The sequence below is a fragment of the Cygnus olor genome, chromosome 13, assembly GCF_009769625.2.
Source record: "Cygnus olor isolate bCygOlo1 chromosome 13, bCygOlo1.pri.v2, whole genome shotgun sequence".
In the NCBI taxonomy this organism is placed as follows: domain Eukaryota; kingdom Metazoa; phylum Chordata; class Aves; order Anseriformes; family Anatidae; genus Cygnus; species Cygnus olor.
This window is the reverse complement of record NC_049181.1, coordinates 9,442,535-9,464,936: the sequence shown is the minus strand read 5'-3', so window position 1 is coordinate 9,464,936 and position 22,402 is coordinate 9,442,535. Positions and strand designations below refer to the sequence as shown.

Genomic DNA, 22,402 nt, shown 5'->3' with positions numbered 1-22,402 from the left:
AAAATGTGAAACTACAGTATAGTCATTCCATTAAGCTACAACAGTATGCAATGAGACTCAGATTTATTCTGTTGTAGTATTTCTTCATGTCTGAGCCAAGATAGCAAACTCATCATCACAGGGAGTGGCAGAGTATCTACATCTTCTCGTGGAGCTATCAGGTGCCCTTCTACCAAGGGAAAATAAAAAATAAGGATGCTAGTCTTACTGCCAAAGGGTAGATTAAGTTGTCTTCTGTGTGCTTGTATTTTCCTGAAGTGTCTTGAAAAGTAACGAATAACTTCCTGACTCAGTATGAGGAAACATACAGAGAAAGAAAGTAATGTTATTTGGTCTTGGACAGAATGGTAGTGATTCACTATTATGACCCTAAAAATATAATTACTTGAACTTGCATCTAAGAAAATCTATTTTCCTCTTGCTGTCAAATACATATATATATATTTTTTTTTAGTTTGCAAGTAATTGAATAGTTATTTTCTCTGTTGGGATTAAAAAACAGTGGTAAAAAACTATGTTTGAGGAAATTTCCCTAAGGTTTTGTTAATGTGTTTTGTTTTTTTTATTACACTGATTTATCCCCCACAACCTACTGGGAAAAATTCCCGAATTTCTTGCAAAACTGCAAAGGGAGTATCATATACTTCTTTGGAAAGAAAGTCCATATGTTAATCAAGAGTGCTAGTAATATGGTCCCCAGTTCACGAGTGGCTCTGGAAAGTATTTAAATACTTAAAATTAGGCATAAGCACTTCTTTGGACTTCATCTTCAGTTCATTTTGAAATGGGTATCTGCAGAATAATCATTAGGTTTTGATTTTCTTGCTGCACTCTCACAAATAGTTACAAGTTTTTGTGCTGCTACAAAAAGGAGAAAGGTTAGTTGCAAATGCCTAACATACAGAATTCTGTTCAAATGAAAATGAATTTAGTATTGCTTAAAAAAAAAATAGGTAAAGATGCAAATAGTAGGAAATACGGAATTAAGGGTGAAGAACAAAGTCTTAAGTCTGCCTTCTTGAGCCTAAACTGTGCAACCTGCTATATTATTTTAAATTATTTGCCATTTTGTAAAGGTCTTCATGGAGCTATAACAATTTATATCAGTTGACTGTCTGGCTCAGATAGCTGTGAACTACCTGCAGCTGTTTTCCTGTCAAAAACTGCAGTACTTGCAGCTCAGTTTAATCAACTTAAGTTTTATTTTTAACCTCATGGAGATCTACCATCAACGCTAAGGCTGAAGAAAAACTTTTAGTTTAAAAACATGTTTGATCTTTAACAATTTGTGGATTTTCATCTACTTAACCAATGAAACATGAATGAGGCTCAGAATTACATACTGCTATAGTGTTAGGAGAAAAAAAATCTCTTTTGCTTACATATGGTCTTTTTGCCATTGATAATCCCCTGGACAATGCTTATTTTTCCTTGTGGGGAGAAAACTGGTGAAAGTCATGGCTTTTGATCATTAAGTACTTCTGTTTTTTACCACAAGGCTTCCTATGAATTAATGTATTATTCTTCTCTCTGAGTCTTCATGAGACTGCTGGTTCTTTTTTTAGGCTAAATCTTTGATTTCCTACCTGATTTCAAATGTATATAGTTAACAATCAAGCTGTGAGTCCCAGAGAATTTGAGTATATATGATGTATGGTTGCTGAGGAGCTCCATGGTCTGTCCAGACAAGGCAGGATGTTGGCTGGGGGCTGGTGAATGCCTTGAGTTTCCCAGCAGGCAGATGATTTTCTTCAGGAAAAAAAAAAGAAGAGCTTGGAATGGTAAAACAGCTAAAGATGAATGCTTTTAATTCAAAGAAAAAAAATCATTTTTATTCCAACAAAGTTGGATTTTTGTTTTCTATTTCTTCCTTTTAGTGACAGAGTAATAGTGGTAAACACTCCCAAAGGTGAGCGAACCTCCCAGTGCCCTACCACTACAGACTTAGGAACTGCCATAGCGTTTGTTTCCTTTTGATTTAACTTTCTGGGGTATCTGGAAGCTTCAGCATATCCAACTCTTATTTTAAATAATTCATGTCTTTTTGATAGTAGGGAAACAAAAACTTTTTTTTTTTTAGCTTCAGTTTATTCTAAACTGGATTTAAAGACTGAAAGAAAGAAAAAACTGTCCAAATTACTCATTACTCACCTCTATCAAAATGCAAGAGAAGAATAAATGACAATTCAGCTTTGCTCAATATTTAAATTATCATCCTAGGACTGTCAGTAGTAGATTGAACTGAAATTGATGATTGACCACAAAATTTAGCATATGTGTTTTAAAGTTAGCTATTAAAAAAATCTGTTAGGCAGGTTTTATTTTAAAATTATGGAGATGTTCCTTAAATATATATAGAATTCATGAATAAAACGTGAATTATTTTTGTACTACAGTAATGTGCTTAGAAGGTTGTAGCTGAAGGAATTAGTCATAAAGTTTTTACTTGTGGAGACTAAGGGATGCAATGAAAAAGAAAGTTAATGATTCGATTTCTAGCCAGAATCCTTGCGTAAAAAAAAAAAAATTAACCAATACCAAATACCAATAAACCAATAAGGTGGTTAATTCTGAAGGTGGAGCCCAATCTTTAAAATTGCTGTAGTCAAATTTCCACATATCACTAGTTAAAATGAATATAGGTAAAATACTTAATTTAAGGCTGCTGAGAAAGATTTTTTTATTTATTTTAACCATTGTAGCCTTGGATAAAATCTATACCACTTCTGAAAACCCTCATTATCCTGATGTTCTCTCTGGGTATTCTGGCTACTAGAGAACTTGATATTATTCTGGAATGAGTAACAATAATTCTGCAGCCAGAAAATCTGAAAATGAAACAATAAATAAAGGCAATATAGAAAAAAGGGGGGATCGATAAGACTTGATAAGGATATGGATGCTAGCAGAGAGTTTTTCTTAAAAATGTGCTAAGACTTAGAATTCACCTGTTTTCCATTTAATGTTTTTCTTTCTGTTTATGGCAAGGTAAGAGGTGAAGATCTGACATTTTTTATGCTACGTCTGATGATGGCTCAGTTTAGGGAAAGTCACAGTGAGAGGTGATGTTGCTCTGGTCCGAGAGTTTGTCTATGCCATTTAAAGCATGGTTCTTCCTTCCTCCGTTTCCCAGGGAGGGGTGACCTGGTTGCACCCAGGGCTGGCTGTCAGGGGGAAGAAGGGCTGGCACCTCATTTCTGAGCACTGAGGGGGACAAGGTAACATACAAAGCTATGTCAAAGTCTTCCATTTGCGTCAGCTGGAAATATGGGGGCTATAGGATAAGGCAGAACTCCTGCTAGTGTCATTGCTTCTTTTCTACACCTCTTCCACATACATATAGATTATTCCAGGTATTGCACATCAGATAGTATAAGTGCACCTGGAAATATGCTTTTTTAGGTGTCTTCATGATTTTCTCCTATTTAGCTAATTCTGTATTGGCACAAAAAATAGTAATGATTCTCGTCATGGATCCCTCCAAATAATAGGTGCACGGATCAACTTTTAAAAGAATTCGTAATTCATTTTAATAGAAAAGATGAAATTTGGATTCTAAGATTCATTTTTATCATTATAGTCCAAATTCCAAAAATTTACGTTATGAATATCAAAGCATGATTTTATTCTTGCATGTAAAATGTGTACATTTTTAACTACTGAGAGGAGTGTGTGTGGGGGGAGGATTACTAAAAAAATCTTAATTTTTAGAAAAAGCAGTTTTCTTGCTGAGAAGTTAGTGTGTACTGGATTTGCAGAACTCACTTTGTATAGAAAGCATTTCACTGAGGGTCTGTCACTGTGTGTATTTGATAAACTGCTTGTTTAGAACAAGCAAATGAGTTTTGAAGTCTCCTTTTCTTAGATTTTCCTGATAAAGAACAGGTTTTCTCCTGAGAATAATTTAATTCAAAGTAAAATCTATTTGGCGACTACTATAATTTTTGAACTCCGTCCTTTTGGCACATTAGTAGCCAAATAGTATACATTTTATTTTTAATAACATAACTGATGAATAACTAAATGATGATTCTGCCTACTGATTTTTAACTTCTTACTACCTATACATGAAACTCTTGTTGTGATGTAGCATCACTAATGGAAGAAAATATTATTGCAAATACATTTGTGAAATACATGAGAGACTGACCCTACTGACCATTCAGACTTCAGCCCTGAACATCTATAACATTAGACATTTTAAATTCAGAAATCTTATCTTACATAGAGTTAAGGCATTTCCATGCCTATGCTTTTCTGCCAAACCCCACTAACACTTGCCAGGAGCATCGAGCTCATTGACACCACACTGAGAGCTGTGACAGTGCTGCCTTCTCCAAAACTTCTTGCTCAGGAAGAAGTGAGACCAAAGCTCAGTGTCCCACTGTCCTGACCATATCATCAAGTTTGGTCATGAACTTTCTGCTCGTTCTGCCAAAATACTAGTGTGACATGGTTGGGAGTGCCCAAGAATCACAGAGCCAGAGAGTTTTTGGAGACCCAGAAATTCCCACTGATTTTACTAGGGGTGGCCTGCACAGTGAAACCCAGGTGCCACAAAGCTGGCCAGTGACTCCTTTGCTGCGGAAGGATGATTTGGAAAAAAAGGGTATTTTGCTCAGAATTTTAAAGTGAGAGCGGGGTTCTGAAAAAAAATACTCAAGGATTTTGAAGCTTTCTGGAGACTATTTTTTAGACTAAAGAAGTTGGAAAAAGAAATGGTCCAGTGACTACTTGCTAATTCATCTGCATGTGCAGCTGCAAAATTATTTTCTGTGCACATAGTGCAAAACTTCTTCCTAAATATGAGGTTTAGAGACCCTTCGGGAGTAATTAACTATAATGCAGAAGCAAATCTGGGTTCGTTGTACACACTGCTCATTTAAGAAACATTTCTCTGCATAAAGCCCATTAGTAAGTTTCCAAAACCTCCATGAATGTTAAGCATTTTATTATAGGACTCTAAGCGCTTCTTATTTTACATAAAAACTAATGTAATCCCATAAATTACATTTAGCTTTTGATCCCTGAATAGCAAACTGCTGTCTCACATGTCTATAAAATAATGTATTCAAGAGCTAAAATCTGGCTTTTATTTATTTATTTAGCAGTGATATAATAGCTCTTTTGCTGTGGACTACACAAAAAGTTGAGAGAAAAGAAATTACATGTTTTATTCTACTTACTGATCTTCTTCCATTCAGTGTATGTTTTCTTGTTGTACTAGCAGCTCTTCTTCTGTGCTTTTAGTCCTATTCTGTGCACTACACAGTTCTTCCCGTTGTTAGGGTCCTGCTTCTGATGTGGTGGAAATTAATAGCAAAGCTGCTTTTTTTCATCATTTTTACAGTATTAGTCAAAACAATTGTTTTCCTGAGGATATGATTTAACCAGGGCTGGGGATACATCCCCTCAGTGTTAGTGGCTGTAAAGTATTTACCTGGTGTTAAGAATATGTTTAATTTGCTGAATTAGGTCAATGGATGAGGCTAATGGACTCCAGAGGCAGCAGCGTGATGCTTACTGGCCTGTATTACACAGGCAGTCAGCAGAGATAAACTGACTTACCTTTTCTGTCAACTAATTTGTGAAGAAGCATAAATTATGTGAGATACTTTGAGGAAATCTATCCTGCAGCCTGACAAAGTGGCTGATACTTTCCTGCTGGGCAGTACTCCTGCTGGGCAGGCTGGTGGGACTCTGTTTGCCAGTGACTGGCACAGCAGCACGGGAAAGAATGAAGAAGAGCAGAAATATCTGCTCAGCTCTTATGAAAGTTTGTCTTTTTTCTTCCATGCGTTTATGTTATCTGCTTGTTTGGAGAGATTGACAACATAGCATCGTATACTGTTACTTGATATTTATTGGGTCTTATATACCATTTATTTCAAAGTAAAACACAAACTATGTTTTTTATTATTATGAGAGTTAGTCACTTATATCTGAGTGTTTTTACAACACCTGTTATTTATCTCAAAATGTGCAAAATATATTCAAACACTTCTGTTTAAGGTGATGGTTTACACAGTGCTTTTGCTGTGCTATCTGGATTGGTTGGAATTTCAGGCAATTACTATTTTACACAGCGGCAGAGTATCTGTGAAGTGGCTATCAATTGAAACATATTTTGCTCTTCATATTTGCCTTTGCAGGTTTCACAAAACATTTAATTAGTGATAATCAGCTTTTAACCAGCCAGAGCACACTGATGTGATTCTCTTCCTCTCTCCCTCATGATTGTAGGCATAGTCTGTACCCATGAGATAAATTACTTGCAGTCTGTAGAACATCCTAGCCAGCAGGAAGAGAGAGAATAAGAATGTCACTTGCATGGGAATAAAAAAAGGTGTTTTGTACACTGTGATTTCAGTGAAGGATGCAATTTTTCTTTCCTTTTCAGAATGGTGGACCTGGAAACCAGCTGGAGATTGCGAAGTCTACTTTCCCTGAAGGTTGCTGGTCAGTGGTCACCTTCCGCTTCACACAAGGAAACTAGAAGAGCTTCACATTAACTTCTGTATGGTTTGTTTCACAATGGAAGATCAAATGATTTTCTGGCTCAGGTTTTGTGAAGTTCGGCATCTACTTTGGACCCAAAATTTGGAAAAGGGATCATCTCGGAGGCAGAGTTAAGAGACAGATTAACCAGTACCAGATGATGAGCACTTTAAGTAGCACTGGAATATTACTCAGCTTGACAACAGTGTCTGTTACACTGGATTTTAGTTTGCATGGTGGTCTGATGGCTTGGTCTTTAAGCAGCAATTTGACTCTGAATCAGAGTTTGCCTACATCTGATCCTCTTAATGCTTCTGAGAAGGGCGAAGTCTCTCGGATGTCGGTGAGAGAGAAGAACTGGCCAGCCCTCTTGATCTTGGTCATCATTCTGCTTACCATTGGGGGGAACATACTGGTAATTATGGCTGTGTCGTTGGAGAAGAAATTGCAGAACGCCACAAACTTCTTCCTGATGTCCTTGGCAGTGGCAGACATGCTGGTGGGTATCCTGGTCATGCCCGTGTCGCTCATTGCAGTCCTGTACGGTAAGTGGCTTCCCTCCTTTTTCAGCTGTATGCTTTCCCAGGGCACCCCTGAGGCTGCAGCAGTCTGCCTTGCCCAGTTTGTCATGCATTCGTAGCTGTATCAGCGTAGACTTCGCCATGGGTCTCTGCTAAGGGTCAGGCTCTGCTGGGTGAGGGCAGTGCAGTGCCAGGAGCAGTGGTTGTTTCATTGCTGCTGGAATAAACCATGAACTGTGTCAGTGTTGGTTTTTATTGCCGAGACCACCTTGAGAAGTTGCAGCACTGTCAGCTTTTTGCCTTCTCCATTGATCTGTCCCCAAATTAGCTAGCAACCAAGAGCTCTGGGGAAAGCTGTGCGTGTGGTCGTAGCTGACCCAGCTCTAAGTCAGGTCAGTCTGTCCTTGAGCTTGAATCCCACTGGCATCAGTGGGATTTGAGCAATGACTTAGAAAAGGAGTTTTGCACTGGTAGATTTGGAACTCAAATGTTCTTGGCATTTATTACCTGAGCTGAGCTTGCACTGTGCCTTTCAGGGAGTCATTTTGCCTTTCTGTGCCTCAATTTCCCCCTAACCTGAGAACAATTTTCTCTGTTTTAAAACTGTGAGATTTCCCCCTAACCTGAGAACAACTTTCTCTGTTTTAAAACGGTGAGATATACATGTATAGGTGTTCATTGTTGCTGTGTGACCCTTCCCTCCTGTATTAGGGTCAGTGCATTTGCTCTGTAGTGGGGCATTTTTGCTGTGCTGTGTTAGAGCAACAGTGCCGTGTAGGACCGCTGTTAGAATTTCAGAAGTGTAAAACATCCACCACATCCAACTCTCCTATCTGTCTGAGACTCTGAGTCCTAGGACTCCCTATTTGTGGGTATTACAAAGGGATATTGCGTTTGTTTCTGTATCTGATCATCATGTTTGTATACACATGTACCAGTATAGTGTGTGTGCATTTAATATATAGCATTTAATCAATTTTGAAGTCCGTTTTCAGATTTTCTTTGAAAGGTATTTTAATATTGATATTTCTTGGAAACAAATAATGCTGTTTACTTACTGATTTGATTAGAAATTGGTTTACTGTCCTATAAAGTAAAATGTAGGGATATTTATGTGACTTCTTCGCTTGCCTAAATGATTAAATTGGACAGAGATTCATTTCTAAAACACATTGATCAAGCATACATTATTCCAAAGCTTATATAACCTGTCTACAATGAGTTAAATCAATAAGTGATTTAGATACAGACCTAGCCATTGAGTTCTTATGCATAAAGCCTTTTATTTTGGTCTGTCAGAATAGTTCCATCTCTAAATCTTCTGCAAATTACAACACATGTATTTTATTTTTAGCATTTTATTCTGGTTCTCTGGAGCTTGAAAGATAGCATATAAATACTGAATTATTTGATTGACCTGCACTTGCATAAATTCTGGGTTACACAGTGACTCTGAAAAGGCAAATTTATGGAAGTGATCCACATACATACGTACCTTCTGAGTCTTGGGAAACTAATGGAAATAGATTTTCTGTTGTTCCTCGAAAATGATTCCTTAAGGTCATTTAAAGGTATAAAGTATGCTACATATTTATAGGCAAGTAAATATCATTGATCTGAAGTGGAATTGTATTTTTTTTTTCTACCAGAGCACCAATATTAGCTGTTGGTGGCCTAAACACTTCTCTGCAGGCACACCACACTAGGTAGATTTTTGCGAAGTTTTAATTTGGAAAAGCTATGGAAATACTGTGAGAAACGAGAATAGCTGCTGTTACCTCAGAGGAGCCATGGGCTGTCAGAACCGTGCTTGTCACTGGCAGCACTCCCTTGGGCTGCTTGGGTAGCCCTTGCTGGGCTACCACGTTCAGGCTTTGCATGGGGAGGAGGAAATTAAAGTTTTGGGAAAGTGAAGCGTGGAAGTGAGCCTCAGGGAAACTTGTGAAACTTGTGAACCTCTGCAGGTTGTCCACTTATTCCTGAGTCTGTCCTAAGTTGTATCACTCTGCTATTACATGTGCTGGTTGCGAGGACACAATCTGTCTCTTGTGGAACAGAGTTTCTTAACTTAGTTTCCTTGGAGTTATACCTTTTAGAAAGTTGGTCCTTCTTACAGGAGCATGTAAGCACTTTAGGCACCACAGTGGCCAGGAGCATGTTGGACTTTATCACACTTACAAAATGCTAGAGGTCAAGAAAAGTTTTACAAATACTTTAATAGGTTTTGTGTTGTTTGCCATGGTAGCACACAAACCAATACCAATGATTAAGGGAGGGGATGGGAGAGGGGATATTCATACTTCAGCAGAATTCTTCTGTGAGTATCTGGGGTTCATGGCTAAGGACATGGCTTGGAGACATAATTGTGAATGTTCAGTCATCTTTATTCTGTGTGTTTTGACCTGTATTTTCTCTACAGTCTATACTCTGTGGCACCAGCCTCTTCAAAAGCTGCTGTATGGAGAAGTACGTGCAATAGATCTCTTCCAGATTTGGAGAAGTTACTTTTAATTTATGTAATCAGAAAGTAACCTTAAAAAATATATGTAATAAATAGACAAGTGATTAAGTTGCTTTTAAGTTTCCACATCAGCTCTCTGAGTCCCAATGATAAATTCTAATTTGCAGAGTGGGTTCATTTCCTTAATTTTCATTTAATGAGATTAATGAAGTAGACTTCGCTTGAAGCATAACCAGAAAATTGAATAGACACCATCCACAAAGATTTCTGTTTTGAGTGTGGGGTTTTTTTTTTGTTTTGTTTTTAAGAAGTAAAAATCAAGTTGTCAGTTAATTTCAGAACCTTATTACAAAGAAAGTGATGGCAGGATACATTATTCTGGATTTTTCACCAATTAGTCTGTGCTCTGATATATTTATCAATTAGTCTTTCTTAAATGTCTTGGACTAATAGATGACTTGTTTTTGACAACTTAGAACATTTTCCATGGCATGTAATTCCTAAAGAATTAAACAAATTACTTTGTTAATTAATAAACATGCATCAGGAAGAGTGAATGAGAAATTAAAACTGTGTTTAATCTCAATGGAGAAATTTCAGATGTAGCTAAAAATATTGGTGTGACCTGTGAGGGTATTAGCTATTCTGCTGGTAGTGGAATTTCTGACAGCATATGGAGATCTGCTCCTTAGGGTGTTTTAGCAAAAAGCAATGATAGGTTTGCATCATATGGAGTGGCTACTGGCAAGAAAAGGTAGGTCTGATCTTTCTCTTGCATTCCTTCATTACTTTTAGTAGACAACGCCCATCATCTCTTTGTATTGGCAATTACAGAAGGTATTAAACTTCCTTTGCTCTTATGAATCTAGACCAACAGGTTAACAGATGCTAACAAGTTGCCATTTTGGCCAACAAGTGGCTAGCACATTCATCTGAGACTTCAAGTTTCCAGGCTTCGCTCTTCTCTCTGAGACTCAAAAAAAGCAATGTAATCCTGGTGGCCCAACACAGTTTTCAGGAAGGCTGCTATTAGATGCAGCATCCATTAGTACCAACTGCTGGAGCAGCTTTACACCCAGATTATTATTATTATTATTGCTAATTATCATCATTGTTATGTGGTGACAGAGATGTGTTGAGCACTTGCAGCAGACTTCTCTGTGTATTCCCTCTGCAAAAGGGAGGGAGTGGGGAAGCAGAACAGCTGTCAGTCAAACAGCTTGCTCTGCCATCTCATTTTGCCTGACCCTGTTCTGCCCTTTTGTGGTGGCACTCACTATTAGCAGCAAACATCTTGCAGAGAGACCTGATCAGGTGAGACAAGGACAAGGTGTCACTGAATAAGTTACTGGATGCAGTCAGTATCTGAGAGGACAGACAGAGTGTACATGGAGTGCTTGTAATGCAAGTAGCCTCAGCAGAACCAGGGCATACCAAATGCCTTGATGATACCTGTCATTTTCTGAAGATGCAGCATGGAGCAACATGCTGATGCAAGAGAAGGGAACATCTGCACTGTGGTGGTTTTGTTGTTCTGTGTTTGTGTGTTTTTATTATTATTATTCTTTTTTTGTTGTTTTTTTTGTTTGTTTTTGTTTTTTTCTGCTGATTTCTAGTAATAACTCTCAAGGCATGGGTTAGGATTTATTGCTGTCCACTAGCTATAGGTGCCTGCACCCAAATACTGTGTGGAAAGGACACAAAGAGTTAAATATAGCCATTGTTTTGACCTTCATTTAAGAGAGAGAGTGAGAAGATGAAATAAAAAGTCATGTTTCCATGTTACCTTTAGTGTATTTTAGTGTATTTATAGCTGTGAGTTAAACTGCTACAGTTGTATGTATGCAGTAGTGACTGTGGCACTCTTGGATTAATTAACAATCTCCCACTGCTGACAAATTCCTGTCTTAGTTCCAGCTATTTATTTTCTAATCTAGTCATCGGCTTATGACTGACATATCAAACTGGTGAGATCAGCCTATTACTTAATGTAACAATTTGTGTTCAAAATCCATTTGTGGTCTGGAAAAATGGTAAATCAAGAATCTGAGACCTGGTCCTGACCACTTTGTCCATGACCTGGGCTCCAACGGGTCACTTTGATGTACTGCTTTGACGTTGTCCTCCCTGGGCCACGTTACTCCTGGCACCTCCCTGCGCTGGAGAAACATCCCATCAGTTCTTGCCATATCTGCTGGCTGCACATTCACACACCCTGGGGAGGATGGGGGGGCCCTTTCCTTTCCCAGCTGGCCTAACTGCCTACATTACTGCCAGTATTGACTGCTCCTCCATGCTCAGCTTTGCTGCTGATAGGGTCAGCTGAAGCTAGGGCAATGATTCTGTGAAATCTGAAAACATTCTACCTCATTGTTCCCTCCCTTTCCAGATTTTATATATATATATATATATAAACTTTAATTCAGATATTGAGTATCCTGCTATTGCATTTTCTCCGTGTTAACAATTGCTGGTTTACCTAATGTGACAAATGGGATTAAGTTGTGGCATATCTGTGTTTCTGCTGGGAAAGCTAACTCTGTATGCTGTGCCCTGAATCCATGTAAAAGCTTCCCTTTTGCTACCCAAGGTTTAAATTTTGGTTAGAGTGTGGGGAAAAAAAACACTGAATAGCCTCTTGGATACTCTCTGTTGAATACTGTATCCTGACTGTGAAATATCTTGAGGCAGTAAATGTTAACTTGTAGGATTTTCCAAAGTCCCTGAAAATATTGCACACTTGTGATGACACTGTTCTTGATCATGTTTAGAAATTGCAGTAGGACCCCACTTAACTTTAACTTGATAGCTTCTGGTCAAGTGAGAGTCAAAGCTGAAGAGCTGAAATCAGCAAACGAGATCGTGACTGGAAAGGGTGACAATACCTGGCAAGAGGAGGGAGTGATGCTACATGCCCTTTCTGAGCAGTGCTTGACTTTGGTCACATGTATTAGCATCAATATCTTCCCAAAACATTTTCAGTAGGAGCCTTTAGCTTTTAACCAATATATTGAGGGCTGGCTTTGTTCCATACACATTAATTTCTTCTTAATTTCATTTCTGATTTCATCAGAGATTATTCATACCTTATTTTTGCCTTTTTATCTTGTTTGTAGTTTTGATTGGACTTAATAAAGAGTGGAAGCCTGGCTAGTGGGGAAAGTGGCATCATCTGAGCAGGGCAAAGCACTTTGAAATAAAGACAGTAGTGTTCCACAGTACTTCATAGTCATTTTGTTGCAGCTTTTATTAATGCTGAATTGTTTTTAAAAATAGTCACAGGAATTTAACTTATTGTTGTCTTCTGTTATTCTTTCTCATTATTTGGATGTGTTTTTTTATTGATGCATTTAAGTGACAAAAGGTGTTTTTGTGGGCACAGCTACCCCCTGATAGAGAAAGAAGAGACTTAAACTTGTTTTTATTTTCAGTGAAATAACATCTCACTGTTAATGACTGTACAGATTGTTCTGTTGTCTGAGTAAACACCCATTTGTTTGACTGAAGAGGCTTCTTTATATGCTCCTTTCTAAACCTCTTTCAAGTTTTAGTCCCATCAGGCTGAGTAAGAGAAAGATCAAAAAATGGGCATCCCACGAAACTGGAGAAGAGTTGTCTCCATCATTATGGAGCTCCACCATGATGTCTCCATGACAAGCTGCTGCTGTGTTATGTAAAACAAGACACACAGCACTGACAGTGAATTTCCTAGGAAGGAAAGTAATTGAAAAGTTTCCTGGTCAAGCTTGTATCTTGGCTTTCTTTCTGCTGAGTTTATCCTTTTGAGACAATTCAGGGTTTTGGTTACAAGGCTGTCAAGCAAAGAAACAATTCATAAATAAATTGTATAAATACAAGAAAAGAAGTCTTTGCTGCCTGCAGAATGACTGTTCTTTATTTGGACATTTTTAAAAATTGTTAAAACATTACTTTGGATTAGATTGGACTTATGAACAGCTTCTCAACCTGAAACTAAGTAGAGCAAGAAGTAATCCTAGCTCCTCTGGAAAGTAGTCTTGTATCACTTCTAAACATCTGCAGGATATGGCTTTCTTCTAGTAGATAAAATTATAACACTGTTCAGTGTCCGACCTGCCATCACTTCTTTGGGCAGATGGTAATTGGTAACTGAGCTGTTTTTTTCTGTGCATGCTGCAGCTTCACAGACAGATTTAGAAAGCCTGTCACTTTTAATATAATAGGAACCAACCCCATAAAAATTCAGATTTCAGTAAAACTTTGGCTTGCATTGTAAATTCTTCCTAAATAATTTTGTGGGACCCACTCTAAATCTTCTGTGTGGAAGCTCTTTTCTCTCTCTCAGGAGAAATGTTTCCCTTCCTCAGCTGACCTTACTGTGAGCAGGCTGCAGCAACAGCATCTGCTATATTTGTAGTGAGAAGAAACATTATCATGGCAAGCGAGCTGTGACAGCCAGGAATATATTTGAGAATAATAGAAGGGAGAGGAGCTGACAGCGCTTGCTGGTAGTGCACCTCAAGCATCGGTCTGAACTGTATCCTCAGAGATCCTGTGCACCACAAGAAAGGTGGGAGCAAGGCCAACTTCCCTCTGTGCAGTTTATGTAGCAGTTCCTTGGCCCCATACTGAATGAGCCTTGTGGTGGATTGTGGGCTGCTCCTTGTGTCTGCAATTCCTGCTGTGTTTGTCTGGCAGGATGATTCCAGTCTTCCCTCCAACCAGTGCAACCATGACGAGCCCCAGCCTGGGCTGTGCTCTCTGCTGTGTGCAACGTGTATGGGCCAAAGTCACGACAAGTACTGTGGGGCAACAGTGCATAGGTGCAGCCAACCATAACTGTCACACAGCCTCTGTGATGTTTTAATATCCATCTTGCCTGCACTACCATCTGTTACCCAAGGTAGGACAAGTGAACTGGTTGTTAATAACTGGCTATAATGAATGCACAAGTGTCCCTCCTGGGCTCTCGGCAAGGCTTCATTAACTCCAGTTACAGGAGTGAAGGTTATGTTGCACAAGGTGTACTTCTATGTGCTTTCTGTTTGAAAATGAATGCTGTTATTCATTACGTGCTCTGGAAGTGAATGCTTCACTCGGGGAAGCTGCCTCTCTCCTCTTCCTGCTTCGCTGTAGCTCGGGGGAGCCTGGTCTCCGTTGTGCTGCGCACGACTTGATGCCTTGCATGGCATAAGAGCAGGCAGCAGGGCCTCTCCAGGTTGTCATACCCAAATCAGCCTGCTGAACCCTGTATTCAGGAATCCTGTCAGCTCTGGAGAATGCATAGCTTCCCAAGCGAGCGTGTCATGACAGCTAAAGCTGCTCTGAATGCTTTTGTCTCAATTTTTTTTTTTAAATGAAATATGGTTTGTTGCCAAAACTGAGAGCTCTACAGAAGTGTATCCATTTCTACAGCATTTCTCCTGGGAAGATGGAAGAGGAATAGGATTGTTCTCATTGCTGGTGAAATATTTTTTCATTATGTGGGAGTCTGAGTCCCATTCTATCTGCTTCACAGTGACCTGTTGTGCAAAAATTAAAAACGTTTCTACTAACATAATCACTAGGGCATATCAATCTATTGATAGGTATTTCAATCTATGAAGTAGAATTTCAGTCTTGGACATGTTTAATTTTAACTCTATTTTTTCAAAAATCTTCAAAAGTTCTTATGTTTATTCCAATGTTGAATGAAAATAAATGCAGGCATGTGCTATAAACTGGCCAAATCTCCGGAGCCTGTGTTAACGCAAACCCAGTTTCTGTGATCAGCAAGTGCCATCCTCCAAGGAAGGAGATCACCACATCTGTCTCTGATAGTAACGAAGGCAGCTACGTCCAAGCTCCCAGTTTGAGCTGACTTGTGCATCCTTCAACTGCTCCCTGCAAGCCTCTGGCCCATCACTTCAGCGTTGCTCAGGTTTGCTTGCACACAGTGAGCCTTTCCTCATTGTTCAGGAGAGCAGAGGAGCCCTGGCCTCAGGTTTGTAGTCTTCCTTCCCATGCTGCTGAGCTCCGGACCAGGGTGATGTAGCAAGAAGACTTTCCTGACGTAAATCAATGCCAGCTTTAAGAGAGTTTGAATGCTGCTCTTCTTATGTGCTGTGGGTAGGGCCTGGAAATTTTGTGCTAGGCCCCTGTTGCAAATTTGAACTCACCTATAATCCACATTGTGGAGCGTCAATTTATGGGATTCTGAAGACCAATTTCTGCTGTCAGATACAGAGGCAGAATGATTACTAATTAAGTTTTTTAACCACCTGCCTCTTTCTCGTTATTTCTCTGCTCTGTGCTGCCTGCATATTGTTCAGTGTTGCCTTCATCCTCCTTCTCAGTGTAGGCAGCAAATTTTTTTATTATCCTCCCCGTGTTCATTTCCATTGACAAGAGGATCTTGCCCACATGCCAGCTTTAGGAGGAAACACCAGAGATTTTTTTTTTCTCATTCTTAAACATATTCTTTTGCTTCTCCTAACCTCTTGCTGTTAAGTAACCAGCTACTTTGCCTACTATGGGTTAATGGAGTCTTCAGCCTCTGATCTGCTGGGGATAACGCTGCTGTGCATGGAGCTTGGGCTGTGCAGTCCAGCAACGACTGAACACAGCACAAAAAACATCCAACAGTTTCTGGTGACTGATCAAGAGGCCTGCTCACACAGAGGGTTGCATAGCTGCTTTCTCTGGGCTGCTAGAGTGCTTATTGATTGCACACCCTTTGAATCACCTCGTTATAGATTTAATTAAAACTTAACCCCGCTGGAGAGAGTGAGGGGATCGCAGAATCCCTGGGTACACACCCAAGAGTGGGATGCACATCAGAGAGAGCTGCTGTACCACAAGGGTGCCAATGGCTGTGCAAGCATCCCAGCCCAGAGCACTCTGGTGGTGCTGGGTCTCAGGTGTGAGCAATCCACACATGCACTATTCAATAGTCTCAGCACATTACAGCACTGTCAGGCTCAGAGTTAATCCCTGCCTTTCAGGGAAATGTGCTTGTGGCCCTGATTTTCGCAGGTTGTGAGGGATGCTGCTCATCATTTGTCCCGTGGGTTTGACAGGCTTTTTGGTGGATGGTGCCTCTTGCAGAAAGACCTGAACAAAATCCGTTGTGTTAATCTGAAAAATGTTGCATGAAAACATGAATTCATATATCTGAGCTTAAAGGTGAGCTGGTGAGTTTTCAAGTAGAAAAGAGAAGTCTTTTTCTTTTTTTTTTTTTTTCCTTAATGTAGAAAAATAGAAGAATGCTAAAGAACATCCTCAGTTTTATTTTCTAAATGTTACTTTTTTGCCTCCTTTGTCATGAGCAGTTGTAGCAGGCTTCAGGTAGGGAAACATTGCGTGGTTCCCCTTGTGCTCACAGGCGGATCTGGGGAATGGCTTCCTACAAAATATACCAGGGGAGATTCTGACCATGCTGAAGTCAGTGAGAACATTGGCAGCAAGTTCAGACAGCCTGGGGCTTTTGCCAGAGTATTCTCTGCATCCTCCAGCCCTCTTTACACTCCTCGTGCATGGTCACGGCTGTAGCTGTTGGCACAACTACAGCAGCATCCTTCATCTACAAGGGTCGCAGATGTTTTACTGATCTCTTTTGAGGATAAGAAAATCTCTACCACTGCAATGCAGCTCCCTTCATGGCATTTCAGTTTATTAGGTTTCAGCACCATCATACTAAGCATGGGCAACTCTTCCATTAAAACTTTATGACACCTGTAAGTAAGAGAAATTAGCTGGCACCAGTACCAATAAGATAACCTAACACCGTGCAGTGCAAAATATGTAGCTCGGTCCTGAAATTTGCTTTCAGTCTGCAGAGCCTGATCATAAAGAGTATTTCAATGGACTTTCACTTGCTTATGCATTTTTGGGATGAAAAGCTGCTTGTGATTAACCTTTGTGTTGGCTTTTTGAGGTTGGTGCTCACTAACGTTTTTTTCTTTTTCTCTGTTTCCTGCTGGAAGAAGAGAAAGTCCATCTCCTCTGGGCCCTTGATTGTCTGAGACTGTTGAGATTTTTTGTTTGTTTGGTTTGAGTTAAATAAATAAATAAAAAGGCAGAGGAAGCAAATTCATCTTAGAGAAATAAATCATATTTTGCATGATCCAAATAGGAAAATGAAATCACAGACTCTAAGGAGAGTTTCTTGATCTCACAGGAATAAGGAGTTAAAAGGACTTTCTGACTCACTGTGTCCTGTTGTTTGCTACCAGGTATTAGTAAGACAGAGCTATTGCAGTCATATCTTCTATTTTCCAGATCCTGTTTCCTTTCAGGTCTGCCTGCTGTTGGGATGCTGAAGCCAGGATCTGTACGTGACAGTGTGTAGCAACAGAAAGCCATGACAAATCTCTGAGCACCTTATTACCAATCCAAAATTCGTATCTTTGCCAACCTCAACTTTCCTGCAAGCAGCAGTTTTTAAATAGAAAATTCTAACATTGCAGTGTGAAAAAAGCAAAACCTCCACGTCCCTTTGTGCTTTGTAAGGAGAAGTAAATGAGCCTTGTAACTTTCCTTCAAAACTCAGTAAACTGGGTTGCTTCTCCTTTGCAGTTTTATCCAGGGAAATCTGTTAGTATTTCCATTGTCACAGCTATATGAAGCACAAGAAGTCACAAAGTCATCATCTCTAAACTATTTAAGGGCTGTGGTCTGAAATAAAGCCAGAAGGTAACTGGTAATGAGAGCAGGTTGCAGAGCAGGCTTCTGATACAGAGACTCAGGTGGGCACTTGCTAAGTGGAGGCAAGTTTTCTGCATTACTAACAGTCTTACCCCAAAACACCCCCTGGAAGCACTCCTAGATAAGAGCTAACCATGTAAAATATTCCCCAGGCATCTCAGTGAGGATATTTCTTTGGCAGCCTCTACAAATGTGGCAGAAAAGACCAATGGAGTCCAGCTTCAGCCTCCTTCCAAATTGCTGAAAGATGAAGGGAAAAGTTAAAATGCTCTGTGATCTCAGTGGAGTAATTCCTACTTATGCTAGCTGAATATATGGCCTTATAGTTTTCTAATTTACCCACAGCATATATGCTGCATCCAATTAGGGAGCTACTTTTCATATTTTAGACTTTATATTGGACAGGCATGTCTTGACTACACAGTGTAGTTTTAGAATTGCCCATCCAAAACAAATCTTGTATGTTCAAGTATGGCTCATGAGAATGATGTTGAATGGTGCACCTTTAAATGTTATTTAATGCAAATAAGGATTTAGATCCAATTATATTTTTAATTTCACCCTTTTGCTAATTTTTTTTTTTGAAAAATGCAAAAGGTTTTAAAATTCACAGGAATTTAAGGGCCCCAAAACCCAGAGTGTGTATATTTACATTTCTGTTTTACAGGAGAACTAATCTCAGTTTAAATACAGCAGTGGTTTTAATGCTGTCAGTGCAATCTTCTCATGCCCAATTTGCTTCTAGATCGGTGAAGCTAAATGTGCTTTAAAATGCATGAATCTTTGTTTACTTTTTATGATGGTAGCCTGTTAGCTCCACTAGTAGCTCTGTAAGCTCATTGCCTCATTGTAATTAACTTTTATGACTTTAGTTGAAAAGAAATATAAACTTACATGTTTTGTAGCAAATCAGAAATTGATACAAGACAACGAGAAAAAAATGGAATTGTTTTATATAAACATATAGATCCTATGACAATAAACTACTTGATAGATAAACTTGCTGGTTTGTAAAGGTGCCAGGTGGATTGCCAAGATAACAAGTCAAATGAAGACAGCTAACGTGTTTCCCACAGACAAATTTAGCCTCATCTGGGAGGAGGAACAGCAGCACCTCTGGGTCCCTGGGCCGGAGGCCACATAGAATCTTCCTTGGGTATGTTGAAACATAATTTTTTTTAAATAGAGGGAAATGATTTAATGAGAATTGCAGACATTTGACAAAGACTGAATTCATTTTAGTATATATCATTGTACATATATATATACACACAAATACGTATATACTATGTATAGCAAATCTATTAAGATATATATATATCTTCACCTCAGATAGCTTCTTGCAAGGACTTTATCCGAGTTATGGGTGCTAGTCCCAGCTTAGGTATCCTTTTGCAAACCTCACCTGAGTTTAGCTTCAGCTGTAGCTTGGGCCTTCCTCATTTTCACAATCTGTTGACCATCTGGAGAGAAACCCAGCTAACATGTGCACCGCCTCTGCAACTGCACCACAAAGCCTGATGCTCCAGCAGCATCTGCTCAGTGAGCAAGGGAGCTGTGTGTGGACTGACATTTGCTTCTATTGGTTTTTGTAAACAGAGAGAGAGAGAATGAGAATTCCATGGAATAGCAGGGAGAAAAAGGATGGTAACTCGAGAAAAGGCTAGTAACTCCTCCTAAGCTTTATCCAAACATTAATTTAACTTAGGGAGGTGGGAAATACAATATCCTGCACTTAGAAACTTCAAATATGTGACGTGGAGTTTAAAAATCAGAGGAGACCGCACGATGCTGATCAGAGCTGTCACAGAGGAGTGCATCTCGGTAGCTTCATTGGTTTTGTCCATCTTGAATACACCATACCAGTTACTGTTTTTGCTTTTATTTTCTGTTATCCATAAAGGCCCGTACTTCCCCTCCTAGAAGCTGCTTGCAGCTAACTCTAGTAACATGCTCACACACCAAATATCTAGAATATATTATCTCATGCCGAGTTCTTGCTATCTCTTCTCACTCACCCTAGCAGAGTGAAATTCGGATGAGGAACTAGTTAGTCGCATGTGTTTTTCAGCACTTGCCAACAAGCAGTTACAATTTCCAGGAACAGTCCTACTTGCAGTCTGTTGTAAAGATTAACATATGGCTCATTTTCCTGTGCTGGTGGCAGCTGCAGATATTGGAGAACATAACGGGAAATGCAGAAGGACTCCACGGATGGTCAGCTGTGTTTCTGTACTCACTCCTGACTTAACATGTAATTGAAAAACTGTCTCATCTTTGTTCTCTGTGGAAATTACTCCCTGTATTCACTGGAAAAGTCTGTTGTTGCTTGTAGATAGATGCTTCATGCCAGCATTTTGCTACTTGGTGTTTTTGGGTACATCTGATTATATTTGTTGCTTCTACTGTACTGTGTTATGGGTAGAATTTTGTGAAAATAACTACAGTTTCTTTTCAACATATGGTATCCTTAATGTTCTTTACATGATTGATATACTAGTATCATAATTTCTTGTATAATGGCTCCACCTGAGTGATGGTAACATGCCAAGACCCCAAGGAAGCATTTTCAGAGGAGGTTCATGTAATGGGCCAACCAATCTTTCGAGCTTAAAAGTGTGGAAAAATCATTGCTATTTTTCAGACCAATACATATATAGACATCTGCTTTTCAAAAGGCGTAAAGAAATAATGAGAGAAGCAAGGAGAAATCTCTGAAAAGCACTTGGATATACTGTAAGATAAATATACCAATGTAATATATTTGCTTGAATTATGAATGTTTCCAGGATTGGGTCAATTAACTCAGAATTAACTCAAATTTTTATTCTACTTCCTTTTACATCTGTCTGTTGAATTGATATCTTTAAATTCTTCTCAGCAAATTATGATTTTAATGTCTCTCCAATTCGTGACACATCCCTTGAAATTCTGGCTCTACAGTTCTGTAATATTCATTAAAATACACTCAAATACCCTTATAGGGTAGTTCGCTTCCCTGAGACCTAATGGTAACAGTAGCATTAAGTTGCACTCTGTTTTACCAGCCCATGCTGGGAAAGAGGCTCTGATGTGATTCATCTGCTTGCGTGGTAATTAAATGGAAATTACATTGATGGAAGAGAGGCCACATGCCAATTTCTCTGCCTTGCACTAATTTGCACATTGTGTCATTGACGCAATACAATCCTTTTCTGAATGGACATCTCACAAGAGAAACAAAATGTATCCTCACTAGCTTTTCTGCCAAAATTGCCATTAAATATGCTAATGAGTTGAGGCAAATTTCTGTATGAGCCTGTCATGAAGCCTATGCTGTGATTACCAATACATGCTATATCAACATTCTGGTTTCAGGTATTAGTTTCAAATATATATTAGACTTTTTCAAGCTTCCTCTGTGTTTTCACTTTTTAGTAAGGCTTGTGGTTGGAAAACTTTACTATTCCTATAGGAATTTTGATAAACACAATAACAACATTGGGTTTAGTGAGTGACTCTCTCCTCTGAGATGCCACCTCCGTTCCTAGGTGAAAAAGGTTCAGGTCTACAAAAAGTTCAACTAGTGATACACAAACATTACATAACTAAGTCCTCTATTAACTATTAGGTACAAGATATTAGGGGAAAGGTAGGATGGTTGGTATGATTCTGCTGATTCTCTGTTATTTCTTGGGTGGCTTGATTTCCATTCCTGTTGACTTGTTGGCAGCAGTCTCTCTTTTCCAACTGTGTTGGAGATATCAGGACAGACCAGTTGTTACCTTAACCAATCCATTTCTACTTTCTGATGTATATATATTTTTTTGTGTTCTGTTTACTTTAGTTAAGTTTTTAGGTGTTTTGTTTGTTTTTATAGAAGTCTTTTTTCATCCATAATCAGAGGCAACAGTTGTAGAAAAAGGTCTTGGTGTTGCTGAGATATGGAAATATGTAACAGCCTGTATGACAGGCTTTTACCATACCTATTTGGCACCCACTGGGATGCAGAAGGCTGTGAATGCATGCCTGACACCTATGAATATTGATGGCTGGTTTTATGAGGCAGCAGAGTTTTGTCCTCATGTCCTTGTGTTTGTTCTGACTAGTGTCTACTTCTCATTCTGTTACGTACATTTCAAATTTGTTAGGTAAATTACTGAATTTGCCAGTTAACTATTTGTTGATTACTTTTGATCAATTTGTCTAAAATGAATGCAAAAAGACTGAATCTCAATACAGCAGAAGCCAGAAGTTGTTAGTTCACTTTACCATTAAA

The 22,402-nt window shown here is 39.1% G+C and overlaps 1 protein-coding gene across 8 annotated transcripts in view; it reads left to right on the top strand.

Annotated features, from left to right (window-relative positions):
* Nucleotides 1–22,402, top strand: part of HTR2C (5-hydroxytryptamine receptor 2C) — a 284,648-nt gene that overhangs the window by 235,291 nt on the left and 26,955 nt on the right. For all 8 annotated transcript variants that reach the window (XM_040571972.1, XM_040571965.1, XM_040571971.1 and 5 more), the window contains one exon: nucleotides 6,401–7,043. In XM_040571972.1, the coding sequence (XP_040427906.1) occupies nucleotides 6,656–7,043 (388 nt within the window). In that variant the 5' untranslated portion in view covers nucleotides 6,401–6,655. The remainder of the gene's footprint in view (nucleotides 1–6,400; nucleotides 7,044–22,402) is intronic.